Raw genomic sequence first — 27,980 nt, forward strand, 5'->3', positions numbered from 1 at the left:
GCTGCGCGGGCAGCGGCTCCCGGCCGCACAACAAAGCCGGAGCGCCTCCCGCTGCCCCCGGCAGCGCCCCGGGGCTGCCCCCTGCCTCAGGCGTGAGGGGAGCGAGGCCAGGGACGCCCCCAAAAAACAGGGCTTGGGAGGGGCAGGCCAGAGCTCCCCTCAACGCCTGACCCTGAGAGGCGCAAGTGACAGCCGCAAACTGTGCTGACTCCGACTGTAAGCAAATTATTGTTAATTTATATGGCTTCCAAAAAGGTGGTTCACGATTTCAGCCTTCTCTACTGGCACAGTGGTTGCAGCAGCGGATGCCCTAAACGCCTCTGGAGCATCCCCTGAGGATAAAGTGGCCGCGCTCCTCCTGAAGGGCCAGGGCTCCCTCTTAGCAGCAGTGGGACTTGGGACCTTTGGATCCACCAGCCAGGCTCTCCCCGCCCTGCACTGCAAGTGCTCCTTTTACAAAGCGGAGGGAAGTGTTTCTTGTTATTAGCCACGTGCCTGCAAACCCCAAGGGAGAAATTAGGAGGGCTCCTGCTCTGCACAGATTTAAAAGCATCATTTTTTTTCTTTGCATTACTGGTGGTACTTCCTCCGGTTTCCCACCAAAAGCATGAACTGAAGAAGGAATCTGAGTGGGAAGGTGTATACAGACATCTCCTCCACCACCCTTGCTCACATGCAGGCTGCAACAGGACTCAAACTTTCCCTTGGCCTCTATGTAGCAGCGCAAGACTTAAAAATACCCAACAAATCCTTCACACATCTTTGACTTTTTTTTTTTTCTTCCAAGCACTCTTGTTGCATTGTTAGCCCAGGAAATAACTTTTGTGGTGCAACCCAGGCATTAGCAGTAGCCTCACCAGGGCCTGTCCCACAGCTACATTACTCCACTTTATTTTTCTCTGGAGCATTCCCTTGTAGGGCCCCAAGTCTGTTTGTATGCCCCCAAGCCAACGGCTTTGTTTTGCTGCTATTTTTCACCTTCCATTTCATCAGCTCCTATGGATATGCATGAACTTCTCTCAGCTCTTGGCCACCCTACTAGCACATAAGGTCAGGGCATAGTATTACAGCTAAGTACTCCTTACAGTAGCTTGGGTGTAGTACCAGATCTGTTACCATACAGAAAAATTCCCATATGCACAGCAGCCTCCCATTATGCATTCCTTAACATCTTTACCTAAGTTAGTACATTTCCCCAGAAGCTGGACATCTCCACCCCCCCCCCCCCCCCAGGGCATGCTGTTTTAGCCACCCAGCAAGTCAGGTCAGCAACACTAAGTACAGAACATGTACCCTTTGAAAGATCTGCTCCTTCTTCTTCTTTTCTCTTTTGGCTGTGTTACCAGCTGAAGCTGACTTCACAATCTGGAGGTACACATCTCCCCTCCCTTATACCCAAATGTGGAAAAATGTGGTAATTGTGGTGCTTCAGAAAACTGATTTCTTTTTTATTTTCAGAAGAAGAGAAAAAAATAACACAAGACCTCATTAATTGCTTAATGGCTTACCTACTGGAATGGAAAAGCTCCTTCTGTCTCTAACACACACTTTGTCCAGCAAATAGCATCAGCTCTACCCTGTACTTGAAGTGATTGAATCATAATAGCTAATCTTTCAATTAGTTTTCTTTGCTTAATCTATTCTCATCTCCTGCTTCTGTATTCTATCACAAAAAAATAAAAACAATTCCTTTTTGATTATGGAGACTAATGTCTTACTCAATGATTCAGCAATATAGCAAATTACAAGATAAGGTTCCTATGGCTAAAGAATATTAGGAAACCTAATGTAAGTGGGAAAAAAAAGAATAATTATTCATATTACTAGGTGGTTGGGGCTTTTTTGTTTGTTTCTTTGCTTTTTAAATAAGCATTAAGTGAGATCTGGACAATAACTGGACAAACAGAAGGCAAACTGTTTTGCAGCTAGGTTATGAAGAGCACAGAAGAGATTGGAGCAGTACCTGTTAACACTTAGCTGCACATCCAGAGTGAAGGACATACACAACTTTAAAAGTAACCACACAATATTGTGCTATGCAACAGCCATTAGCACTTTTGTACAACCTGCAAATCAGAAAACTTAAAACTGTTGAGGCCCACCAGTTAGATGCTGTCTTTGTGCCCTTACACGAGCCAACAAGGTAAGATCTCTAGTATAAACACCTCAGACAGCTATCAACTATCCAGCATTAAAGCTGTGCCCCTAAGAAGTCAAGTATATTACTTGGGACACCTTAGATAACAAACTGCTAAAGCTACCTGCTGTAATTAGTTAAAATAGGTGAAGGGCTAAACCCCAGTACAAGGCAGTACTCAAAAGAAATCTTCAAGATTTCCCCTCAAAACAGGGAAGACCACCCCTAAAAACCTTCAACTTCGAAAAAGAAGGTATTGACAACATCAAGTGTCCATAAGAAAATGAGAAGAGTGCTGCACAGACAACACAGAAGACAACAGCTACAGCAATTGCAGGTTGCTGAACTACATCTTGGACACCTGCGACTGAACTACTGCAAAAGTTAGACCAATTTCTCAGCTACTAAGGCACGTAAGGGTAGAGAACAGACATCAGTTCAATAGCAGACTATAACCTATTTTGGGAGATGAAGAAAACATTTGGCATGAAAACACATGACTTTAATGAGACATACTTCTGTATGCATAGCACAAGTCTTAGGGCTCATCTCGCTGTGAGTGAGAAAGACTCCATGGTCACAGATGGTTCCTGAAACTACTAAAGGGCAGGTGAATTCCAATAAAAAGTTAGAATGGGCAGAGATGCTCCCTTACAGCCCGTGAGAGGGCTATGCAGGGCACGTAGACAAGAGTGAACGGGCAAAACCATGTAAACACGTGCACACACACACCGTTCCATGGGCCCGCGCGCTGCAGCAGAAACCCATCGAGGAAACAGCGCCCAGCTGGCTCCGAGTGGGCAGCAGCGAAGATCTAACCAGGGGCAGCCCTATGCACGCGGTCAGGGTTGTAGTCAGGGGAACGGGAGAGTGACTCTCCTGTCAACAGCACCGCACCGTTCTTACTGTTCTCCAGAAGAGAAGGGGTCTGACTGACAATGTAAACAGTGGTATCCAAAGACTGACACCTACACTTGTGTTCGCTCTCCCCAGGCCCTGACAAAAACAGGTGCCTAACAACACACAGGCCAGCAGAATACGTTACGCAATTCATGTATGTTGCTTTTGTCACTGATAGTAACTTTTATTGTCTTTAATTAAAACTCTTAAAAAGGAATTTTACTTGGTAAAATATTCAGTATATTAAAAATATAAATGCATCTTCAGATCAAACAAGATTAGAGGCATACCAAGTCATTTACAAATTAAACATTTACCCTGATTAAATAGTATTCAAAGCCAATGATTCCAGAACCATGCTCCTGGCAAGTTAAGAATTTAAGTTCTTTATAAGTAAAGAATTCTTTCTTTCTTTTGTGCGCTAATCCCACTCCTTTCCCTGAGCACATGGAACAGGACATGCAGGCAGTAAAGGTTCAGGGTAGGGAGAAGGTTAATGGCAATTCCCCCTGCAACCCTCCCACCCCCTTTTCCACTGATGTTGGAATGTGTAGTATGCTAGAAAGCCGTTTTAATATGGCTTTCCCACTATTGCCAAAATCGAACACACAGTTTTGTATCGTGTTTATAAAACATAGGTTCAGATGGCATCCCAGTTCTAGTTTTGTGCTTTTATGCACATGCAGTGTTTCTCTCCTGGAAAGAAAAAGGCATAACTATATTGGTTTCCTTTTATCATCTGACTTATTCCCTTATAAGCAGCTTCAGATAAGACACTATTTCAACAGCAGTTGACCAAACCAGAACAGAACACTCTACAGGACTGTGATCTTGGGAGAGCTGAGAAATCCTTTTCTCTAAGGTATACCCATGCCTGGGCATAGCAATGTCATTCTTCTTCAGAGACATTACCGGACATAAGTCATTCCCGCCATCACCTATATATACAATTTGTGTATAACTTACTCCTCGCTCCAACTGTTTATCTAGAAATTCTTTTAAAACTTTCCTTTTGCAAAGGTTTTTAGGGCACTTTGGACAATGGTGAGTGTGAAAGTTCTGTACAGTTAGGTAGCCAGTACTGCTGAATGCTGCAGGGTTTGTAAACACTTCATCAAACACCTTATGGAAGTCGGCAGCTTTTAGAATCCAGTCAATAAATACTGTATTAGAATCTGAAACAATTATGCAGTCAAAAAGCTCTTTGTTCTCGCCAATAAAATGCAGAAGATCTCCCATTCCCGCAGTGAAAGGGATCGTTGTCATAGTCCTTTTCATCTCCTCTTCTTTGACACCGCTGTCTCCCAAGTAGACAAAGACTCTGCCCATATATTCTGTCCAGTACCCAGGCTGGTAGGAGTTTCTCAATCCATTAGGAAGCTTCTTCCCAGGAGCACACTTCACAATCCAGGTGTCACTATTTTCATCTACAATCGTATGGTCGAAGTCAAAAACCAACAGAAATTTCATAGCTGTCCAGGGGCAGTGTACAGAACAAACAGAAGAAAAAAAATAGAGAAATACTTATAGAAAACAAACTACTGAACTCCTACCCTGATCGTGTGCTCAGGTGAGAAAAATGATGCGGGAAAAGGAAACTAAGACAAATACACAAACTGAGGAAACCGCCTGCGACCACTCCAGCTCCAGGACTTTTGGCCGAGGCCGAGGCCGAGGCGGGCAGCCCACGGCAGCTCCCGGCCCGGCGGCGCCATCTCAGAGCCGGGCTGCGGGACCGGCCGGGCCCCGCGCCGCCACCGCGACCGAGCGGGGCTTCCGCAGCCGGGCAGCGCTGCCGGACGCTGCCGCCGTGGCCGCGGAGGGGAGCAGCCCGCCTGAACGCTGCGGTGACGCAGCCGCGGCCCCTCCGTGAAGCGCGGACAGGCCCGGACGGGGCAGGACCGGGCCCAGGCCCAGGCCCAGCCCCGCCGCTTCCGTCGCGCCCCGCGCCAGCCCCGCCCGCCGCCGCCGGGTTGCGCGGCAACAGCGCGCACGCGGCACCGGCACCGGCAGCGGCAGCGCCCCGGGACATGGCGGCGGCGGGGCGGCCCGGGCGGCCCGGAGGGAGGCGGCGGCGGCTGCCCCGTGAGTGCGCGGGGCGCTGGGGGCGGCCCTGGGCCCTGCCCCGGGGCCCCCGCCGGGCCCGGACCCGTCTTGCCCGTCCCGGGGGCGCGGGGCGGAGCTCACCCGGGGCCGGGGGAGCCACGGGGTGCCGGGGGCAGGGGGAGTCAGGCGGGTCTCTCCCCAGGCAGGTGCGCCTGGAAACGGGCTGGGGTTGCCAGCAGCAGCACGACCCCCGGTGAAAGCCCCGAACGCCTCAGGCTGGGCAGCGCCGTGCGGGGCAGGGCAGGGGAACGAGGCGCGCTGCTGGCAGCACGCAGCTCTGCACAGTTTCCCTTGGGAATACAGCTGGCCACCTAAAGGGCGCTGCACGAAGCCCGACGGTGACCTAAAGGCTGTAGGAATGCCCGCACACGTGTATGTAGCCCAACACAAGGAAATGCTCGTCTTTCCAGCAGTTCAAGGCACTGCTCGGACAAGCCTGCTCTATTTCAGTAGGTGCAGTGAGCACACCGGAGAAGGGCGGCCAGACACAGCCTGTGCCCCTACTGCTGCCTCACCCACCCCCAGCAGAACGGCTTCAGCACCGTTCCCCAGATATTTCCTCTTGCGAATGCTTCCTGGCCGCCGTGGCCAAATACCGTCTGCAAGGCGTTAGTTACCACAGGCCAAACCTGTTACATGAACGTGCATAGAGTTACATCGCTCAGCACCATGGCCCAAGTACACGCACTGCCCGCACTTAGAACACAGTCAGATACTCCATCATAGCTCTGGGGTACTGGGACAGGGAGAGTAACTGTTAGGACAACTCAGTATTGATAATATGCGGGAATTGAAATCCTGATGCAGGTTTGAATTTAGGATTTTGTGATTCCAAGTAACCTCAGTATCCTTTCTTCCCTCTACATAGCATCACACAGTTTTGTACAAAATAGTGTTCTAGATGGATGTTTTCTTCCAAATGGAGTAGATCTTCGTCAAGTAATTATATTGCCAAAAGCAGAATGGGAAAGGATGCAGGACAATCTTGGCAGCATAAGTAGAGAAGCAGCACGCATCCTTGCTGAGAAGAAAGAACGTGAAGAAATGCACTTACGCTCCAAAGCGGCTGTAAAAGACTGGCCCAATACCATTATGGTAAGTACAAGATACATCTGTGAACTAGGTGATTCATACAGGCAAAAACACAATAATATTTCTAGGTGTATTCCCTTAGTTTAACATCTGCTTTTAAATAGGTATTTTAACTAAGCTCCATATAAATAGTTTAATTGTCAAATTAAACCTAAAATGCAAAATTAAAAAAAAAATAAAATCACTGCACCCCCTTCAGAATGGTTTATACATTTTTAATCCATAGTTTTAAATGTGATTTCTAAAAAAGTGAATTTTTATCTGCATTATAGGGCCAGGCACAAAGGAAAATTAAAGCCAAAAAATTACGTGAAGAAAAGGAAGAGAAAGAAAGAAAGTTACTTGATTTGGAAGAAGCACAGTTCCAAGCAGCAAAACGGAAGGAAGCTATTGATCAAGCAAAAACTTATCTATACTATCAGAATGAAAGAGTGAAAGGGTTGCATGTTTGTTGACAATTTATAATATTTAAATTCAAATTGTACTGAATTTCTTTAAACACTTTGAACATGCAAATTAATTGAAATGTTCTCTTGTAGAGTGCACTGCTACTTACTGAGGTCCTAAAGGAAAGAGATGCTCAAATTGAATTTAAAAAGTTCAAGCCAGATGTTAACAAAAAGAAGGAAGAAGAAGCAGAACGTGAGCATAAAGAAGCTATTCTCAGAGAGCAAGAAAAGGCACATCAACGTTATATGGATCGACAGGCACTACGCAGAGATCAGTTGGAACAGTAAGTAATAGTAAAATAGGGTTACTTTTGATTAATTATGTATTTAAACTCTCTTCTCACAAATACATTCTATAAGGTTTTACAGAAAGTTGCACACAATGTTGCTGTTCTTTACATCTGACAATATACCCAACTTCACTTCAAAATACCACATTTCTTTAAAGTACTCATAGACAAGCAGAATCCCTATCTGTTCATTACTTCACTTGGTCCCTAACCCGTTTTTTTAACTCCTTTTTACGTTGTTTCAGAATAGAGGAGCACAAGCGTCAGGCAGATCTGGCTAAGCTAGAAAACAAAAGAGAAGGAGAAGAAATACAGAGATTGAGCCGATTGTACGAATTGGAAATGCAGAGAAAAATGGAAAAGGAACATGAGGAAAAACTTGAACGCCAGAGGCTGTATCGTGTAAGTGACAGGAAAGCAGAGAGTTCAAAACGCTTGTTTTGCCTTGTCTGCTCGGAGTAAAACAATAGTGTTAATATTATCTAGATGGGCCTGCTGGCAACACAAGGTTTGCTGACAGCTTTACCAACGTTAGGTCATATCCCTACATTGCTGGTTGTAGGCCATGTCTTTCCTGTCTGCTCTTGAGAAGGGCCTCTTGGGTGGAAGTCCCTTCTCTTGTCTGAAGGGGTAACATCAGCACCTGATGCTCTGACTGGTGTACGATGAAAAGGTCTGCTGTAGACATCAAGGAACAGTCTCCTTGACTTGAAAACTGGATTGAGGTACCGTGTACCTGCCCTGTTTTAAGCCCATTTTCATTTGGTAGGAAGAGGGAGTAGTCTGAGTCTGTGAACATAAAAATACCTTTTTAACTTGTCTTTCCCTTTATGATTAGATATGTTTAGAAAAGTTGTCAAGATCTGCTGCCCTCCCTCTTCACCTTCAAAGACACCTTGCTAAATGCAAACAAGACACGCCTCACAACACTTTTGGCCAGCACGCAAAAGACAGTATTTTTTTTACATAGAACTCTAGAAAACTCCTCGTCAGCTAGGATTTGGATTAAGCTCAAACTGGGATAGTTTTGGATGAGGTGGGCCAGGAGTAGCAGTCTGCGTAAGTATTGGTGGGGTTATGCAGTCCCATTCCTCTCCACATCCCCCTCTTCCAAGTGTGTGGATGGCAGCGAGGGATAATATTCCCTGCATTGCATGCTGATCTGCATAATGGTTTGGAGGAGCAGCAGTTTGATGCTCATTTCCCCTTCTCCTTTCTCCTATCTACCATCTCCTTCATGCATGTTTGAGCCATAAGAGGAAGAATCCCTTTCCTTTCTGCTCTCTTTGAAAAAAACATGAAGAGAGAACAGAAGACAAAGTGGTTCTTTTAAGCTGCAGCCAAAGGTCTAGATTTTCTGAACTTCATTTGTTATATCAGGACTGTTTTGCCTATGCAGGAGCATGTAGCTGACCAGAAAATAATCAAAGCAGCAGAGGAACAAAAACAAATGGAAGAAGACGATCGGATTAGAGCTCATTTCAAAGCAAAGCAAAGGATTGTCAAGCTGATGAAAGAGAAGGAAGCTGAAATGCGTAGGTAGGTACAAAGTTTGAGTATCAAACGTATCTAACTTAAGAATTATACAGTTGTCATATTCAAGTTTTTCAGGCTGATGATACAACAAAAAAATCACAGTTGTTCTACAATTAAATTCTACTCATAGGGAAGTGGAGAATTCAGGACAAAAAGGAAGTTCTTTCACAGGTTCATTAGTTATAGGTCTGTGTGTGTGTGTGTGATCTCTCCCCTCTTCAAAATACAAAGATTTACAGAAGTGCAAGCTGTGTGGCAGGAAGAGAAAACTGCTGGGTTTGGTAGCAGCAATGCTTCAGGTAGACTAGGTGCTTATGTTATAATAGCTCATGTTCTTCTGCAGACTAACACAGGAACGTCAGGACAAAATTGTCACCCAATTAGCTTCCCAAATGAGTGAAGCATTGAAGATGGAAGACGATTGTCTTGCTAGAGACATTGCAAAAAAAGAAGCCGAACAAGAAAAAAAGAACAAAGAGAAAGAAGCAAAAAATAAGGCTGCCATTGAATCTATTGCTGAACACAGAGCCACTGTGGTAAAAAAAAAAAAAAATCATTCTTATTCTTCTTTCTCTCCTATCCTTCTAAATACCTTTTAGAAACATTGTGTGTTTTTGCATAGCAATTGTTAGGCACTTGTGCATGTTCTCACTTAGCAGCTGCCTCTTATTTACACCCAACTCCTTAAGCAAGTTGCAAGTGGCACATGGGAAGATCCTCTTGCAAGAGGTTAGCACGCTTCATCAGGTCTGCTGACATCTTCCTGGGGTTCTCTCCCTCTCCCACCTCATGCTGGGCACGCATCTGTTGGTGCTGCTGGAAACTCGGGGCTTGGACACTGGCCAGCTACGATGATTGTGCTTACCAGCGAGTGCTGATACAGGGCTGCATCATTATTGCTTTTGTATCTGGCCTGCAGAATGGCTGGTGGCAATACATAACTCTTCAAACTGGCAGGGTAGCCAGCTGGCTAACCTCCTCTCTTGTGTAAAATTCAGGTGAAGATGAAACTGGAGAAGGAGATAGAGGAAAAAGCAGAAAATGAAAAAGAATGCCATGCATTTATGGAGAAGAACCGCATCTACCTGGAAGGGGAAGAAGCCAAGAAACAAAGACAACGTGATGCAAGTATGGAAGTACAGAAGATTCAGCTCCAGCAAATGGTAAATAGAAGTGCTGTACCCTGTCAGCCCCTTCAGAAAGTAGCATGCATCTAAAGCAACAGTACAAGACACTGAGGGGCTGGGAGAGGAAGCATGCTGTGTTTTTTTTTTTTTATCTTGTATGCACCCCAGATGTTGGCACTGGGGGCCAGTCACCTCTCAGCAGTGGCACAGAAGTCTCTTCTGGACTTTCTCAGCCCTTGTTGGTCAGGGAGGATGACCTGGAAGGGCAGGTGATGAGAAAAAGATCAGCACTTAGCAGCTATGGCTTCAGGAGACCCCACTCAGGAATGCAGATGCCCCTTCTGCATTTGCATTTCCCCTGAGCATGTGACCCCATTCTTCAAGTCCTTGTGGTGTCACTGTCCCAGTGTGGGAGCCGCTCATACAAAGCCTTTCCTTCTCTGGGGGTGTTGTGCAAGTCAACGCTGTTTTGCAATGACACATCACTTCTTGTCCTGGGTTATTATGTACTGCTGCTGGTCTCTTGTATCTTCTGGGCAGATCTCCAAAGAGCAGCAGCAAATGCTGATGTTCACTCAGCTATTCAATGTACCCTTTTTTGTGGTGGGGTGAGTGGTGAGAGAACTTGGGAGGGATGATATTTGACAAATATCAACTACTTAGTATCACCTCAGATCTCTTGTAAATTTACCCTCTCGAAGACTCCACAGATTGTTATGTTGTGAAAGAAATACTAAGCTGTCATCCCCTTTTCTTCTTCAGGCAGAAAAGCAAGCAAAAAAACAGCAGGAGAAGCAAGCAGACTTGGACTACAATGCTCAGAAACAGCTTATTGCACTTCGTAGGGAGCGTGAATTTCAGAACTATGCCAAGCAAGTTATTGAATCAGAGTCCAAGACAACACATAATCTCTATCCTCTCCTCAAAGCATCCAGAGATATAAGAGGACTTGGATGTGGGCCATTTTTCAGAGGAAGCAAGGGAATAAATCTTAGTTTTAAAGTACAGGATGTTGCTGAGACCCAGTTACCTCCTTGTTGCTGTACTACTGCACAGGAAGATAAAAATATGAAATAACATTGAAACTATACAGCAAGGAAAGACAGAAGTAGTTTTCATGTGGTTAAAAAGATACCTTTTTGAACCTTATGGGCAGAGTCAAGACTGCAAATGGATCTACATTAAATATACCCTATGAATTTGGAAGACCATTTGAAAAAATAAATTCCAGAGAATTGAGTGTATTCTCAAAAATCACTAGCTTGTATTTCATGAAAGTCAACTTAGTTAACTAGAGACAGCAATGCATTCCATATAACTGATGATCAACATAACCTGTTCCTGCCAAAGGCTCACTATTGCTGCTACATTTTTATGATTTTTCTAAAAATTTACTGTCCCAGGTCTTTCAGCCCTACAGCTTATTAATTCAATACAAATTCCCAACACGGGTGCAAAAAGTCACACTATTCACTAGCCTATTTCCAGTTCAGTATTCCCCATAATGAGAGAAGAAAAAAAAAAATAATAAAAAAATTTACAGAATCTACAGGACAAAAAGAGCAACCAAATACACGCAGAAGCTAGAATACTTACAGTACTGCAGTTTTTATAGTGTTTTGCAACCACCTCTATAAAATTAATGTCTCGCTGTAATTTAGTTATGTGAAAATATGAATGTGGTTTGGTTGCAGCCCTTAAAAGGTCATCTAAAAGGCAAGTACGCCCCAATATAGCTGTAAGTAGCTACTACAAAAATACCGTGGCAACAAGAAACAACCTAGTTTGACCAGCCTTTCGAAAAGACTAACAGTGATTCGATCTGCAGTAGGTAAAGTCAGATCTAAACTCGTTTCTCAGATTTCTCAGCCAGCACCGAACTCTTTGGGGTCTACTCTCCAACACAAGCCACGTACACACCTCGCTCCCTAAGGTTCGTTTCTTTGCTGAAGTTTTACCAGTGTATTTACATGGCACGGACTGAATTAGGGGTTCAGATAATGGCTTCCCCTGCAAGCACCCTGGGCTCCAAACACGCTATTCCCCTAGTCTGGGCCCACTGGAAGCGCCGCCCAAGGCACCCGCAGCCTGCCTTTGCCCCCCACTCTCGTTTCACGCCCTGAGCTGCCCATCTCTCTCGGCCAAACCGGGGAACGACTTCTAAAAAGTTAGGAGGGTTTCCTAAAAAGGATGTCTGATAATATTTTACTTTGGAAAATGGGTCTCGTGGGTGCCTTCAAGACTCTGAGCCCGGCTTCTGACAGAGGCAGGCTTTGGAAGGAGGCAAGGGGCTGCCCAGAGGTGAGGGCCGAGAGGAGCTCTCTCTTCACCTTCCCGCAGCCCACAGCCGCCGGCTCTGGAACCGCCCTGCTCCTCCCCAGGGCTGGGCTCGCCGGTGCCGTCAGCAGCCGGCGGGTCGGGGCGGTGCCGCTGCCAAAGCCAGTTCCCTGCCCTTCCCGCCCCGTGCGGCCGCTCTGCCCTTTCCGGGTGAGGCGCTGCCTCCCTCCGCGCTCTGGAAGCGGCCGAAAGGGGCGGTGGCGGCGGGAATCGCGCCTCTCGTCAGGCAGCGCCGCTTCCCTGACAGGCCGCGGCCGGGCCGGGCCGTAGCGGAGGCAGCCGCCGATGGAGCACCAGCAGCCGGGCGCCGCCGAGCGGGAGGCGGAGCGGGAGCGCGGCCGCTACGCGGAGCGCCGGGCCGTGGCCAGGGAGCAGCTGGCGCAGTGAGTCGGGGCCGCCCGGAGCCTGCCAAGGGGCCCCGGGACCGAGCCCGGCCCGGGGCGGGCGGCGGGGTGCGGTGCGGGGGGAGCGGGGGTCCGGGCGCGGCGCTGCGTCGGGCCCTCCCCGCGCCCTGGGCTCCCTGAGGCAAAACACCGTGTAGTTGCCGCTTGTCCCAGCCCATAATAAGTCATACTTGCAGCCAGCGTGGGCTGAGGGCCGCTCTTTGTCTTAGTCAGTGCTGGCACTGCTTGGAAGTAGTAGCTTGCCACTAGATGGTAAAGGCTGAACTCGTGCAGGCAGTGGGCTAACAATTAAGATGCTCAAATGGGATCTCTTACTCAAACCCATCTGCTGGTCAAGTTTGCTTTTGCTAGTACTGACTTAATTGGGAAATTTCTAAGTGCTTCTTTATGCCAGAAGTCAACTCTGGCTGAAGGATTTGCAGCTACCACCTAAAAATGTGTGATTCTATTTTGATCCGATGTTCTATTTTCACTTTAAAATGCTGGATTTTTCAGTGTTCAGGTACCCGTAGACATGCAGAATCCCTATCTGCTCACTTCACGGAATCCCCACCCCACTTACTCCATTCCTTTCCTGTTTCAGAATACAGGAACACAAGCATCAGGCAGACCTGGCTAAGTTGGAAAACAGAAGAGAAGGGGAAGAAATACAAAGGCTCAACCGATTGTACCAACTGGAAATTCAGAGAGGAAAGGAAAACGAACAGGAGGAAAAAATTGAACGCCAGAGGCTGCATCATGTAAGTAGGAGGAAATCAGAGAGTTCAGTGCTCGCTTCACCGCAGCTGTATAGAATGAAACAATTGCATTAGGGCTATGGATAAACAGGCCTGATGACAACAGGAGGTTTGTTGGTAGCTTCAGTAGCAGTGTTAGGTCACATACTGATGTTGAAAGCTGCAGGCTAGGTCTTCCTTTTGTCTGTTTTTGGGAAGGGCCTCTTGAAAGTCCTGATGTGATACCTGAACTTTAACTGGACTACAATGAAAAAGTCTGCTGTAGACATCAGGGAATATTCTTGGCTTGATACCTGGATTTCGATTCCACGTACCTACCCTGTTTTAAGCCCATTTTTCCATTGTCAGGAGGAGGGAGTAGTCTGAGTCTGTGAACATGACTTTATTTTTATCTTGTCTTTCCCTTTCTGATTAGAGATGCTTAGAAAATTTGTGAAGACCTACTCACCACACCTATCTTTCCATTCTCTGTACCTCCTTCCCTCAACAGCTGCTTGAGCAGGGAGGCTGATGTGGAGGTACTTCAAATCATTGGCAAGCAAGAGACTAAGAGGAGAGAATTCCCATTCAAACCCTTCTTCCTTCCCCTCATCTGCCCCTCACCCCACCCCTTCTGTCCACAGTTAGGCAAATTCTATTCCATTTGCTTTCAACCTTTTATGTGCAATAAAATCAATATACACTAAAATGGCCGCTTCTCTGTGATTTCAAAATGCCTTGTGCTTTATATTTTTACAGTTCTACAGACATACTGTTTTTTGTCCTTCAGAGTCTGTTCTGTGTGAACGACACATGGGATGGGAGAATAGCTGGTGAAGTATAAGAAAGCCTACCCTAAGGGTATCGTGCTTGGGGCTGCAACTGCATATTTGTAGTGGTTACTCCTGCAGCCCCCTGTTACCAAGCCCTTGCCACTTAAACTTGGTACATTACTAATTTTACTTCTGTGGTCGTTTGTGATAATTAGGTCCTGAGTATTTTCTTCCATCTGTTTCTGTTCTATATATTCTCCACTGGTACAATCAAAGAACTGTTATGATAGGTTAGGCGTGAAGTCTCTGATAGATTTATCTTTCCCCATTCAATATTTCTGAAATCTCATTCTGTATAAAAGTAGTAGTTATTTTCCATTTAAACAGGAGCATGTAGCTGAACAGAAAGTAATTAAAGATGAAGAGAAACAAAGAGAAGACGAAGATGATGATCGGATTAGGGCTTACATTAAAGGAAAAGAAATGATGGCTGATCTGAGAAGAGAAGACGACGCAGAGACCAATAGGTACGTGGAGGTATTTTCAGTGTTAAGATTCAACTAAATTTTGTGACAAATGTTACTCTGAATTCTTACATCAGCAAAATTAAAACTGATGCAAGAAAATTTTCTGTGAGTAAAACTTGAAAAAAGGCAGACAATTCAGATGAAACCCTATCAGTTTTATAGTAATTGGTACTGTGGGGGTAGGTAAACTCTCAAGTCTTCAAGTTGCCTAGATGCTGAAATGCAAATCTCTGCATCAGCGTGTTGCCTGTCCTTCTCTGAGAAAGAAGGAACATATTTGACTTAACTAGGCAACAGTATTAATATTCTTACAGTAATAGAAGAAATATTGTTTACTTGTTTAGCTGAGAGGGTATGCTGTTCCTGAGCCAACACAACAAGCACCCTTTGCTTCCTGTTTCCAGCCAATGCTTCCAGCATTTGCCTGCAGTGACAGTGGGTTAGGTGGATTCTTCCCTGTGTGATCCATCTCACTATAGCAACAAAAAGCAAGCATGCGAAAAAAAAATAGGGAGTGCTTACTTGCCATGTCAGTAAAAGGATGTCAAAGAGCTGAATGGGTGGGCCTGTGTGGCTAGAGAAGATAGAAGGGTGGAAGCAGGATTGCTGGCTCTAGTTAGAGCAGTGCCTCAGATAAGCTGAGCATATATTGCTGGTATGTTATGGTAGCTCATGTTCTACTGCAGGCTAGTTCAAGAGCATCAGGATAAAGCTTTTAAACAACTAGCTGGACAGATGAATCAGACATTGAGGATGGAAGCTGAACGTTTTGCTCGAGGAGCTGCAGAGGTAGAAGACGAATACCAAATGAAAACCAAAGAGAGAGAAGCAAAAAATAAGGCTGCCATTGAATCTATTGCTGAACACAGAGCCACTGTGGTAAAAAAAAAAAAAAATCATTCTTATTCCTCTTTCTCTCCTATCCTTCTAAATACCTTTTAGAAACATTGTGTGTTTTTGCATAGCAATTGTTAGGCACTTGTGCATGTTCTCACTTAGCAGCTGCCTCTTATTTACACCCAACTCCTTAAGCAAGTTGCAAGTGGCACATGGGAAGATCCTCTTGCAAGAGGTTAGCACGCTTCATCAGGTCTGCTGACATCTTCCTGGGGTTCTCTCCCTCTCCCACCTCATGCTGGGCACGCATCTGTTGGTGCTGCTGGAAACTCGGGGCTTGGACACTGGCCAGCTACGATGATTGTGCTTACCAGCGAGTGCTGATACAGGGCTGCATCATTATTGCTTTTGTATCTGGCCTGCAGAATGGCTGGTGGCAATACATAACTCTTCAAACTGGCAGGGTAGCCAGCTGGCTAACCTCCTCTCTTGTGTAAAATTCAGGTGAAGATGAAACTGGAGAAGGAGATAGAGGAAAAAGCAGAAAATGAAAAAGAATGCCATGCATTTATGGAGAAGAACCGCATCTACCTGGAAGGGGAAGAAGCCAAGAAACAAAGACAACGTGATGCAAGTATGGAAGTACAGAAGATTCAGCTCCAGCAAATGGTAAATAGAAGTGCTGTACCCTGTCAGCCCCTTCAGAAAGTAGCATGCATCTGAAGCAACAGTACAAGACACTGAGGGGCTGGGAGAGGAAGCATGCTGTGGTTTTTGTGTGTTTTTTTTTTTTTTTTTTCTTGTATGCACCCCAGATGTTGGCATTGGGGACCAGCCACATCTCAGTAGTGGCACAGAAGTCTCTTCTGGACTTTCTCAGCCCTTGTTGGTCAGGGAGGATGACCTGGAAGGGCAGGTGATGAGAAAAAGATCAGCACTTAGCAGCTATGGCTTCAGGAGACCCCACTCAGGAATGCAGATGCCCCTTCTGCATTTGCATTTCCCCTGAGCATGTGACCCCATTCTTCAAGTCCTTGTGGTGTCACTGTCCCAGTGTGGGAGCTGCTTATACAACACCTTTCCTCTCAAGGTGTGTTGTATAAGGTAACACTGTTTTTGTGAAAACTTGTTTGCATTTTTCCATATCTTGTAGGGCTGAAAGTGATACAAATTTCCAATGCATGTTGGAAAAAGTGTTTTAGGAAACAAAAAAACCCTTTGTTATTCTCTCTTCTTCCTCAGGCAGAAAAGAAGGCAAAAAAAGAGCAGGAAAAACAAGCAGACTTGGATTATGATGCTCAGAGAGAGGCTGCTTTTTGTAAAGAGCAAAAATTTCGGAGATAAAGACAGTAAGTGAGTGCCATGAATGCACACAACTTTTATTCTCCTGTCCAAATGTCCACGGAGGGAACACAATGTGGATGTGGGCTTTCTACGCAGGTTTTAGTTCTCCTTTTTTCTCTCTAAGATAGTACAGAATACTGTCAGGACTCAGCTGAACTACTGCTTCAGAAAATTATGAAAGAACATGGAAGCCATGCAGTAAGGATGTGGTGAAATATCAGCTAGTGACTTTTAAAATTAGCTTCAGTTAAATAGACACCTGTGAAAGTGGAGAAGTATATCTACATACAGTATACTTAAAAAAAAAAAAAGTGTGTGAGGGGAAGTTTGGTTGGTACAACACCATCCCCATTCCTCCTGACAAATGTATGTGAGCTCTCATCTCACTCGGGCTGAGCGAATGCTTGGAACCATGTGGGAGTGTTGCAGCTTGCATGCCCCTCAAAGCCCTGCCTGAGAACAGGGCCAAGACCTCCTCAGAGCTGGCACAGACCCAAGTGCTGTCTTGGTTGGTCAGACCTCCTGTGGTGTGGGTTGCTGAGCTGTTTCTGGACAGCAGGACCTGGCTAGGTGCAGCTGATGCTCTATACCCACTTCAGTTAGGGTGGCCCAAAAGGGGCCTGTTTGTGGAGCGAGGACGTTGCTACTGAGAACTTGATGCACATGCATGTCCAGGGGGTTGTCCAGAATAGTGCTCATCTGGTGTTGTGGCTCAGTACCCATCCTGGTGGGAGCACATGCTGAAGTTTTATCCAAAAGGGTCTAGTTTATGATCACTCCGGAATGTGAACAAAAGCACAGTAAGTAGGAACAATCAAGAGACCTATCTCAAACTCTCTTCTGATCTAAACAACTGCCAGCACAGCTGCGCTATTAGCTAAAAGTCATGCAGAGTTCTTTCCAATTATCTTTGAGTAATTGACTTGAGTGGAAATGATTTTTTTTAAAGAGGGCATGGCAATTAGTTTCTGAAATAGTCTAAGTTTTTTTCACTAATGAAAAATTTAAAATTTATTTCCCTTCTTTCTGAGTCAGTGCTCTTTTATTACTTCAAACTCTTTCCAGCAAGCAAACAATGCAAACTTTTAATAAAGCTTTTGGATGGCAGAAGCTGAAGCCTTGAGAAGAATCATTGACTACAGTAAGAGTTGTGCTGAAAGTCTGCAGAGCTTGATAATGCTCCAAATGCATCGCTAAGTGCACATTTGCATGTGCTGACTACTGTGTAATTGGTGAGTTAAATGGGTCTTAGTCTACTTCCACAGCAGCAAGAAGCAAGGTGGATTGCAGCCTCATTTCCTGCTCAGTTTTTTTTGAAAAAGCCCTGTTCTGTAGATTATGTCTGCACTTGAAATCTACAGCCTGCTTCCAGGGGTCTTATACCTGCTTTTACTTCCTGTGTCTACAGAAATACCAAACTCAGCCACCAGGAAACAATTCTTCCTTTCAGTATACATAAAGTGAAGTGTAGGAATCGTATGCATTTTTTAAATGCACTAAGCGTTGATTCATTTGACCACATTCAGCATGAAAAAAACAGCATGAATTGATCACATTATACTACTGACTTCCAAAGATACATGTGCTTTGTGTGCTTGCTTTAAATGACTAACTCTTGGTGGTGATCCCTGTAAAACTGCAAAGAAGTGTTTTTAGATCATGGAATTAAATTGAGGTTCTAGAATTTTTAGTGACAAAGCATTTTGGTAACATTTCATTGTTCTTCACAGTTTTGCTACCTCTGAAAAGCAAGAATGGAAAGCTTCTTGCAAGAGTAATACAGAAGACTAAAGTCAGTTTTATGTTTGATATATTGAAGAACACAAAGGAAGAAAAAAGGACTGGGAAGAAGCTGAGAGAACAGCTCCTTGTGCGAGCAGAAACATGAAAGCTATTGAACAGCCTGAGATGAGAAATAAATGAAACTGAGAAAGCTGGGCTTGTTCAGTCTGCCAAGGAGGCAGCTAAGGATATAGAACAGCCTGCAGCTGGTTGAAGGGTGGTACAAATACAGCAGAGCCAAACTTGTCTCAGTAGTGTCAGGTGATTGATACAACAGTGATGTGGGAGATAAGATAATGTCATGAAAATTCCCCTTTTGGCAGGAACATGGTCACTGGCTCAGAGTGGCCAGAAAGGTGGTAGAGTCATTACCTGGGAAGGCTCTGAAGATGTAGCACGTAAGGCAGGAGGCTGGTGTACCTGACCACCAGGGGTACTTCTCTGCCACTACTTAAAGATGGTAACATAATACAGGAAGTTCAAATACAGCTGATAAATCTGCTAAGCAGGAGGTATTCTCTAATGCCTACTGTCATTACTTGTAGTGGCTATTAGCTAAAGTTTTAATTAATAGCTAGCAAATCAGAATATGCTTTGAGAAATGACTGCTAAACTTGAATTACTAGTTTTGCTCAACATCTTACCCTCTCTGTTGGTGTGCTGCCTTGCTTCAGAAGGTCATACTACATCTAATTTCCGAGGTAGTGGTCCCGTAAGAAGGCTAGGACCTTAGAAAGGCAAGTCCCCTCAGAGGGACTGAAACAGACACCTTGAATCCAACTGCCTTTTTTTCCAAACCTCTCAATCAACTCTGTGGAAATAGACTGGCAACTTAAGCATGGAGACATGGGCTTCCAGGGTCAAGCATGATGTTCTCAAGAGTAACGCGACTCATACCTGCATAGCTACTAGCAGTATTGTCTCTTCAGATCTAATGGAATTTTGACATAGGAAGTGGAACAGAAGTTTTCAAAAATGCCTTGTCCTAGGTTGGTTTGACTTCACTCACAGTGCAGTTCTTTACTGTCAGATAGTGTTCTGTAGGGTAGAGTTACTAGTTCAATTCAAGTTCTTTAATGTTAGTCGTTGCTACTGCTCAGCTCAGAGGAAGGTTGAAGAGGATGCTCAACTGGAAATAATCTACCACTGAAAAGTAGAGTTGGCACCATGGGGTGATTAAGGATTGACATTTTCAGGTGCCAATACAGACAGGCTGTTACTCCTGAAAACATTTTCTAAGTCTCTGGTGGTTTTAGGCCAAAGAACTCATTCTGTTTTAATAGCTAATTTTTTTTTCAGAGTCCTGTTATTAACTTACATGTTCGGTATCTCTTGAAATAGAAAAATGCTATAAATAATACGTAATTTTCCTCCTTGTTCTTGGCAATGCATCCTTGTCTCTGATGAATCTTCCTTGTTCTGGCAGTGCCATCTATCTAGTCATTCCCTTGGCATTCTTGCAGCACCATCAGTACAATCTAAGCTTTTTGGTTTTGGTCTATCATGGCCTTTGCAATTAAGAATGAGAGCCCACAAAGGAAATGTGCTAGATACCTAAGGGAATATGTAAGTGATTCAAACCCACCATTTAATCTGTTAAACTAATCTTTAAAAAGATCTAAAACAGCCTTAAAGCATAGTTTTTCATAGCTGCTTGATATTATCTTGTATAAACCAGAATGGTTTTGTTTTTTTTCCTCTGGGTTTCCTATCTCCAATACATTATCCAGAGAAATGTACAATTCTTTTATATACTGCAGGCCTTACGCATCATAACTGCAGGCCCAATGAAATTCAATACTAGATCAGTTAATATAATAGTAATTTTTCCCCATTCCAAATGAGTAGCACTTGATTTGGCCTGTTTTGGTCTATTGATTTTTTTCTTTAGAAGAGGTAAAGCCTAGAACATGGCAACATTTACTGGAAGTAAGCAAGAGTTACTATGCAGACCAGAGACAGGATCAGGCTGTCTGATTCTGTATGAGGCTACCAAGATCTATAAACTACACATCCAGCAACTGATACAGTGAAATGGGGAAAATGAAGCCATTACTGCTGTAGGATGATTGTTTTAATTACAGCCCCTCAATTCATATTTCATTGAATAATGATTACTAATTACAAAGGAGGACTTAAACTCTGTTTCTTTCTTCTTCAGAAATACAGCAGACAAGTACAGAAGCATCCACTACAGAGTAAGAAGCTAGCCACGGTCTTCTAAAAACCCTTATGTGCCTGCATAATCTATCAGTGCCTAACAGCTGAAACTAACCCTGGAATATGGTGGAAGGCATGCAGTTTGCCAGAATCTGCCAATATTCAGCTCAAATACCATAGCTATAGCTACACAGCAGCTACAGTATTTTTATTATGAAACAAAGCAGTAGATTCAGTTTCTAGGAAGTCAAGAGGTAACAACCTAAACATGAACACTTGTGATGTTGGATGTGCTGTACTTGAATGTTACTAGACCTCAAAGCTTAATTAAAACTTTACATTTTGGCTTAAAAAAATGAGCAAATAATAAAATTAAATTGTTTAAAATAGCTGCCCATAGCAGTAATACCAATGCTGAGTGTGTTTCTTCTTAACAGTTTTCTACTTAATTTTACTGTGGAGAATGCAATGGAAAACAGGAAGTCTACATTAAAAGTGGCTGAATCTCTAATCCTTTCTGGGAAAAAGGTGCCTGCAGCAAGACAGTTGTCTGTCTAGCACTCAAGTTTCTTAATTGACTGTAGGAAATGCAAGAAAGGTAGAGTATGCTTTTCTGCAGTTTCCTAAACACTGCTGCTGGCACAGCCAGGTTACTAGGAGGGGATGCTGGTCTAGGGGCCCTTGCGATCAAAGCTCATGCCTGTGTTTGGTTCTAAAATGTCTGTCAGCTGTCCTAATGCTGTATTTAAATTCATAACATCAGATAGGTACATCTCCTGTAACTGGTGAGAACCATTCTGCTTCACAGACCCATTCCCAAAAAACTACCATATTTAAGTACAAGATATAAGATTTCGAAATATTATCAAAAACATGACAGTGATAAGACAGTAGATCAGCTTCATTACACAGCTGCATTTTTTATGTTAGAGACTGAATAGCCTGTCGTTTGTCAGTCTGTAGTAGAAAGCTGCAATTCCATCTATAACTTACTCATCTAGTTTAGCATGAAACAAAACCTTGAGTTTTCCCATCTTCAGTAAGACTGTATCAATCTTGGTTCAACTGAAGAGGGAATGTTCTGATGCTAAATCACAACAGCTTGTAAAGTTGTGTAAACATACTAAAACCACTTCAAAATGCTCAAGCACATCTAAATGCACCAGTTATATCACTGGAACTAGAAATGAATGATACTCTTAGTTACATACAGAAGTTAAGTAATACTATAAGAGGCACACTTTGCAGATATATTGACTATACTAACAAATATGCCAAAAAAATTGTTACTGGAAAGTAATGAAATGCACAACTTGTGGATTAAATATGAAGGGTTCATTCTCCCAGCTGAGAATTACAGATTACAAAATGTTCAAGAGACAGACTTCCATATTGTTCATGAAATACTACGTGCACATCACTACTTAAATAATTGACCACAATTCTTTTAGCTGGTGAAGGAAATCAGTTACTACCTAGTTCATCTTACAACAGATTATAAATTAATAGGCCTAAATTCTTTCCAATTCTTCCACCCATTCTTTTAATTAGCCGTCATTGACTAAAGTGACACACTAACTACTTTGTATATACAGTTACAGGCATATGGACAAGATAGGCAGAAATGACTAACTGCCAAAAATAGGAAGTTTACTTAAGGGCTTTGCATGTTGTAAAGTTTCTAATTAAAGTCAGGGTGCTCTATTAGTTCAGTTTAGTCTATTTGATTATGTTGTTAGAGCTTTTATTCTTACAAATATGTTTAAAATGAATCGGGTATAGATGTGTATTTAAGCTATTTAAGATGTGTCCTCTGAACTTGTTCATGTTAACTACCTTACTCATTTCACATGAACAATGACTTTGATTAAGAAAGAATATACCTTTACTTTAGGACAGTTTTATTATCCAAACTCTCTACTTGATTATTGAAAGAAAACTTATTTTGATAGGGTAGCTTTTTTTTTTTTTTTTAAGTGAATATTACCTTACGCTTTTATTATGGAATACAAGTTTTGTTAGAGCAATGTTCTTAACATGAGTAATTCAAAGGTAGTAGTAAGTACTACACTAAAAGTATACATGCAATAAAATGGAAAGCTTAAGTTTTACGCGAGGAAACTGCAGAATTATACCAAATTCAAATTTTGCAAAGTGCAGAGTTGACAGATTGTGATAATGCATTTTCTTGAATAATTTGGTTAAATGCTGCATAAGGAAAATTACTATTTCCAGTAAAAGAAGGAAAGCAGCGTGTAAGAGTTCTTAACATTCGCATCACATCAACTCTAGAAACATGAAGATTAACGTTGTCACTCAAATACTCCAAGTAAGTTGACCAAAAATTAACTTATGGCTACCACTGAAAAATACTTGGGTCTTTTCTCATAAAGTTGTTCAGGTATTAGGGAAAACAAAAATGATTTACAAGAGGTTTTTGATAAAGCGTAATTACCTTGAGGCTTCCTATTTTAAGTCCCAAAAGCAGGGATACACATTTTTGCCAATCAGTGAAGCAATGAGTCTACTATGCCCCTAGAAGGTGTGTCCAAAAATACTTTATTTGCTTCAGTAAAGCAACAAAGAAATCAACAATTCCAGGAAAGAAAGATGAAGGACTGCTTCTTTTATGTTTACATTAATCTAAAATTCATTTGCCAGGCTAACACTATTACAAATCAGACATTGTTCAGTGGAACACAGCAAATTTTTCCAAGGCATCTGACAAAGATCACTGCAAGAGAAGTCTATAGTGTGGGATTTCAGTAGCAAGTGAAAAGTTTCAGGATAAAGTTTTATCAACCAAATAGAACAGAGAGGTAAAATTTAACTGTTAGCCTTTGAAAAACAAAAAACACCAACTAAAGTCTTATGTGCCACCCAAAGAATTAGCAGACAGCAGTACATCTTTAAAAAGCAGTAGTGTCTACACAACCTTGTTATCACCAACCACCAAGAATTTTTGCTTCAGAGTTGATGGCAGTAGCCAGAAAAACCATCAAATACGGTCTGTTTCTGGTGAAGTTTGCAAGGCTATTACCAATACTATATTCTTCAGCATTTTACATATGTGTAGGCTGTATGGTATTAGTAAAATGTCAGTCTCCGTTGCCAGTATGACAAAGAACGTATGTCTAACCTCTGGAGATTTTTTCATGTCAATACGTTCACTTTAACCGTATCCTTGCAAAGTTAACAGTTCAGTACTCACTGCACTTTTTTTTTTTGTTCTTGAGTCTTGAGGTTCATACATTTTCTGGAGTAAGGTCAGTTTTGCAGTACTGACAGAAAAAACTGCCTTCTAGATATACCACCACCACCACCCACAAGAGATGATGACCACACGCATAGTTTTCATCACCTCCAATAAACGTAAGTATTGCTTTGAAATATGCTCCCCATTCTGTTCTCCAAGCCAAAGGCCAATAACTTGTGACACTGCTGCCAAAGATAGCACTGACCTACACACTGACAGAATGCAGTTAGCATGAGGCTGAGAACAGGAAAACTCTGCCATTGAAGGAAGAAGTGGTCCCAGGACAGCAAGAGCAGGAGCCACATGCTCTCAAGGTGGAAAGAGCTCAGTGGTGCTTGGGCACATCTTGCTGTCCAAAGGACCGTGCTTCAGTCCCACTGAATTTCTACCAGCATACTCAGTTTTTGGATAAAGAAAAGCAAAAATCTGGCACATCCTCCCTCTTACAAGACCACAATTGTTGCATTTGAATTTAAGCAAATGAAGCAATCAGCACTAAAACAACTTGCCAAATACAATACAGACAAGGCATGCATACATCAGGAGTTTAACTGTATCCCACCGTGTGCAATTAAAAGTGCCAACTTCTTACACGCTGCATTAAAAATGAGCTTTGCGCCACCTACTCAGATGAATTTTAACCTGCTATGAAAGAATTAGAGCTCATTTGATCTGTACAAGTAATTTACTGAACTATAACGAGGAAACCAATCCATATTAAAGATATACAAGTGCATTTTTTGAAACAACTAGTTACACACAGCTGCAAACTACAACTGAATATAGTCTCCATTTTGAAATTTTAAATAAGCACATTCGAGACTTTGTAAACCATTAAAATTTTGTAAGTTATCTCCTATGGATTTCCTTATTGCTGACTGGTTTTATTTTTACCCTTTTCTAAAGCAGTTGATATAGTTAGTTGAGGGTTGTTGTTTACAGACTTATATGGCCTTCAGTGGTATTGGCAAGAATATTCTCAGTAGTGCAAACATACCTCTCGAGTAATGTAAAGTTGGCTTTTTTTTGTATGTGTAGCAGCTCTATAAAAAAAGATGAAATACCATTGCAGTTTGTAAATGAGACTCTGAAGCACACTGCATGCATAGTGCAGTGTAAACGCACTGAGGAAGCCTTTGACCTGCCATACAATTCTCTTAATGCCTAACTTTTTAACACAGCCCTCAAGATTGCACTAGAACTTCTCCAAAGTCATACTGAGTCCAGAGTTGCTACACACAGAACAGGTCCACTTCAAGTCTTCCATTCACTCATGTAAGCCCTTTTAAGTAACAACCATGTCATCCACCCAAGGAATGCTTGTGAAATATTTTTGCATGTTCTGCATAGAATGGCAACTGCAATACAGAATACATACTAAAACAGAAAAAAAAAGTTTATAGCCAGTATTTGATAGTGCCACAAGCTATTCTACTGAAAAGTAGCACTAACTTCTAGTTTTTTCGTTCTGTAAAAGGGTTCCTCATGTTACTCACAATTCTATATTCCCTTTTGCTTTCAATACATAAATATCTGTTATTTTCCTTCAGAACAGCTGTTGGATCACAACAGCAAGCCAGGTTCAGCAATTCTGCTAATCTGCTGTGGACACACAAAAATCATAAAGTGGGCTATTGTATTACAAAAATACTGACAAAGACGGTAAAAAGTTATAATCAATCAAAAATTCTGCTGTAAAATCAACTGAAACGTTGTTATACTTTGACACAGCTTTACATTAATGCCCATCACTTTAGAAATTAAGATTTGCCAGCATTCAGTGCAAATAGTTCAAAGGGCTTAAAGAAGTTTTGGGGTTTGTACCAAATCTGTCCTCTCAGCCCACTACGTAGTTACACCAGCTACTCTTGGGTATCATACATATGTGGGCAATAGTGTAGCAACACAAACCAACTTCCTTCTCTTGTATATGAAGGTATAGTGGCAAGAAAGAAACAGACTAAGGTCCTAGAGGTGTAAGAGGAAAGCAGAAATGGGAAGGAATTAGTTTGAGGAAGACACACATGTAGAAGACATGGAGGAATTCACAATACAGTCTTTAGAATGTGGGGATTTAAGGAGGAAAGCAAATCTTGGTTTTAAAAATTTAAGGGACTGTCTTAACTGCAATTGTTTTCCCATAAACTGTTAAGCAGCAAAAATAGGAACGATTGGCTGGTTCCTTGTTCTGATCAGTGACCACCACTTCCAAGATGTGAAGACACCTACTATGAATTCTGGTAATTGTTTCATCTCTGCGCATCCACTACCTAGTGACTGAGGCAGGGCAGTCGGAAGCATCCAGGCTCAATTTTCCACAGTAAAGAAAGATGAAAGCGTGGAACAGAAAAAGGGAGGTTACAGAAAATTACATAGATGAGCACTTCAAAAAAGAATTTTTCTACACAAAAATTTAGGGCAAAGAAAGAACTCCCAAGCATAGATGGCTGCCTTAAAACATGAATGAATTCTACTGTTGATTCTGAGAAAAGTACTAATAGTGAAGATTTAAATAAATTATCTCACTTCATGATTAAAAAAAAGTCATTTTCCTCCCCCAAAGAAAACAGTCATTTCCTTACGATTTGTACCTACTGAATTACAGATGTACCAACACTGGAATGATGGATCCATTGCAAAAGCCTCCTAGCTTTAAGATGATGTGGTATACATGCAGCTTTCTTCACACATGAAGAAAGCTTCCTCACAGGCAACCATTGTTTACATCAGACTAAGTTCATCAGGTAGAAACTAAATATGGCATAGAAGGTACCTTCTCTAGCTGCCAACACACAAGAAGGATACATAAAACAGTGAAATATTTAAAACACAGCACACTGTATTACACATAGAATTTGTTTTTTTCATTTCAAGTTTATTAAAACTTTAGCAGTACAAATGATCCAGGTTTTAGATTATCAAAAGACCAAACTGGAGTCCACATCTTATAAAAAGGCGTTCCCCAAAATGTCTCTAAAACTTTGAGACAATGGAAACATTAAGTCCACAAACTCATCCATGCCTGTCGTCATCTGTTCCAGGACTTGTTTCATGATCGGACTTTTTATCCTTACTAGGGGCATGATCTCTTTCCTGACTCTCTGATTTTTGGTTAATTTCTTTCTCTGTTGAAGATCTGGTCTTTTCCTTTTCATTACTCCTGCTTGAGTATGATTTTTTTGATTCTCTCTCTTTGCTACTTGGTCTCTTTTTTGAGTCTGGACTTCTATCTTGATCTCTACTAGACTTCTTATCTTTACTGGATTCCGGACTGCTACTGTCACGGCTTTTTGAACGCCTCTTCCTTTGGCTTTCAGAATCATTCCTCTTATATGAGCTTCTACTTTCTCTGTTTGAATACCTCTCTCTGTTTCTGCTCTGACTTTCCTCTCTCTCTGAGCTTCTTGAGTCTCTCCTCCTCCTATTTTCTCTTCCTCTGTATCTATCTGGCGTACCTCTCCTTTCTCTGCTTCTTGATCTTCTTCTTCTTGTTTCTCTGTCCCTATTCCTTGAATATTCTTTACTTCTACTGCGATCTCTGTCTCTGCTTCTTGATCTTGCTCTCCTACCCCTATCTCTGCTTTTGCTTCGTTCCCTTGTTCTACTGCTGGAACTATGTTTTCCTCTACCATGCTCACGCTCTCTGCTTCTTGACTTATGTTTCTCCCTGTCTTTACTCTTCCTATGGTCATGGTCATTACTTCTTGAACCTGCCCTTCTACTTCTCTCTTTACTTCTACTTCTTTCTTTCTCTCTCCCTCTAGAATCATAGCGCTTTTCTTTTTCTCTACCTTTCTCATGGTCCCTCTCTTTGCTTCTTGATCTTACTCTCTTTTCATCATGTCTACTGTGTTTGGAGTCTCTTTCTTTACTTCTTGATTTCTCTCTGCTTTTACTATGGCTTCTAGATTTACCTCTTTTCCTGGTCTTGCTCTTGTTATGCTTGTCATCTTTTTCTGAATTCCTCCTTGTCTCCCTGTCTTTACTGCTGGATTTGTGATCTTTTTTCTTCTCCTTCTCCCCTCTTCTGCTTGGACTTTCAGAAGCTTGTCTGTGGTCTGATATTTTTCTCTCTCTTCCTCTTCCTGGGCTTTTTTGATTATCTTTCTTGATTTCATTTATTTCACTCCTTGGAGAGAGAGAAAAAACACATTTTAAAATATTGTGAATCCCCTCCACTCTGAAAAATAAAGTCAGAAGTGAGACT

General features: G+C 42.7%; 4 protein-coding genes across 11 annotated transcripts in view; 2 read left to right on the forward strand and 2 right to left on the reverse strand.

Moving 5' to 3' along the window:
* Positions 1–3,196: 3,196 nt before the first annotated feature.
* Positions 3,197–4,928, reverse strand: PHOSPHO2 (phosphatase, orphan 2). Its single transcript, XM_040561406.1, has one exon. The coding sequence runs from the start codon at positions 4,505–4,507 to the stop codon at positions 3,782–3,784; it is 726 nt and encodes a 241-aa protein (XP_040417340.1). The 5' UTR covers positions 4,508–4,928; the 3' UTR covers positions 3,197–3,781.
* A 79-nt stretch (positions 4,929–5,007) lies between these two features.
* Positions 5,008–10,891, forward strand: LOC121072369 (coiled-coil domain-containing protein 173-like). Its single transcript, XM_040561887.1, has 9 exons — positions 5,008–5,122; positions 6,012–6,238; positions 6,508–6,681; positions 6,775–6,968; positions 7,220–7,376; positions 8,374–8,513; positions 8,854–9,046; positions 9,509–9,673; positions 10,400–10,891. The coding sequence occupies exons 1-9, from the start codon at positions 5,068–5,070 to the stop codon at positions 10,712–10,714; spliced, it is 1,620 nt and encodes a 539-aa protein (XP_040417821.1). The 5' UTR covers positions 5,008–5,067; the 3' UTR covers positions 10,715–10,891.
* A 1,179-nt stretch (positions 10,892–12,070) lies between these two features.
* LOC121072370 (coiled-coil domain-containing protein 173-like) lies at positions 12,071–20,906 on the forward strand. Of its 7 annotated transcripts, none has more exons than XR_005821161.1 (8): positions 12,072–12,357; positions 12,962–13,118; positions 14,255–14,394; positions 15,081–15,273; positions 15,736–15,900; positions 16,474–16,580; positions 17,611–17,807; positions 18,306–20,906. XR_005821161.1 is itself a non-coding variant. In XM_040561888.1 (7 exons), exons 1-6 carry the CDS (start codon positions 12,260–12,262, stop codon positions 16,573–16,575), a joined length of 855 nt encoding a protein of 284 aa, XP_040417822.1. In that variant the 5' UTR covers positions 12,072–12,259; the 3' UTR covers positions 16,576–16,580; positions 17,641–20,906. The 7 variants fall into 7 exon arrangements, 4 of the variants coding, with proteins under 4 accessions (XP_040417825.1, XP_040417822.1, XP_040417823.1 ...); XR_005821163.1 differs by having other exon boundaries at positions 20,519–20,906; XR_005821162.1 differs by lacking the exon at positions 17,611–17,807 and having other exon boundaries at positions 18,306–18,618; positions 20,519–20,906.
* PPIG (peptidylprolyl isomerase G) overlaps positions 20,055–27,980 on the reverse strand; it is a 34,325-nt gene continuing 26,399 nt past the window's right edge. For both annotated transcript variants that reach the window (XM_040561885.1, XM_040561886.1), the window contains exon 13: positions 20,055–27,902. In XM_040561885.1, the coding sequence (XP_040417819.1) occupies positions 26,786–27,902 (1,117 nt within the window). In that variant the 3' untranslated portion in view covers positions 20,055–26,785. The remainder of the gene's footprint in view (positions 27,903–27,980) is intronic.

The sequence above is a fragment of the Cygnus olor genome, chromosome 6, assembly GCF_009769625.2.
Source record: "Cygnus olor isolate bCygOlo1 chromosome 6, bCygOlo1.pri.v2, whole genome shotgun sequence".
Lineage (NCBI taxonomy): Eukaryota > Metazoa > Chordata > Aves > Anseriformes > Anatidae > Cygnus > Cygnus olor.

What these genes read in the sequence shown, in the direction of transcription:
- PHOSPHO2 (XM_040561406.1), bottom strand. Translation starts at nt 4,507, where the DNA reads ATGAAATTTCTGTTGGTTTTTGACTTCGACCATACGATTGTAGATGAA.
- LOC121072369 (XM_040561887.1), top strand. Translation starts at nt 5,068, where the DNA reads ATGGCGGCGGCGGGGCGGCCCGGGCGGCCCGGAGGGAGGCGGCGGCGG. An exon ending in AAAGAGTGAAAGGGTTGCAT is followed by an intron (nt 6,682 to 6,774) that starts GTTTGTTGACAA and finishes GTTCTCTTGTAG; the next exon opens with AGTGCACTGCTACTTACTGA. An exon ending in AAGGAAGCTGAAATGCGTAG is followed by an intron (nt 8,514 to 8,853) that starts GTAGGTACAAAG and finishes GTTCTTCTGCAG; the next exon opens with ACTAACACAGGAACGTCAGG.
- LOC121072370 (XM_040561888.1), top strand. Translation starts at nt 12,260, where the DNA reads ATGGAGCACCAGCAGCCGGGCGCCGCCGAGCGGGAGGCGGAGCGGGAG. An exon ending in GACGACGCAGAGACCAATAG is followed by an intron (nt 14,395 to 15,080) that starts GTACGTGGAGGT and finishes GTTCTACTGCAG; the next exon opens with GCTAGTTCAAGAGCATCAGG. An exon ending in CTGAACACAGAGCCACTGTG is followed by an intron (nt 15,274 to 15,735) that starts GTAAAAAAAAAA and finishes TGTAAAATTCAG; the next exon opens with GTGAAGATGAAACTGGAGAA.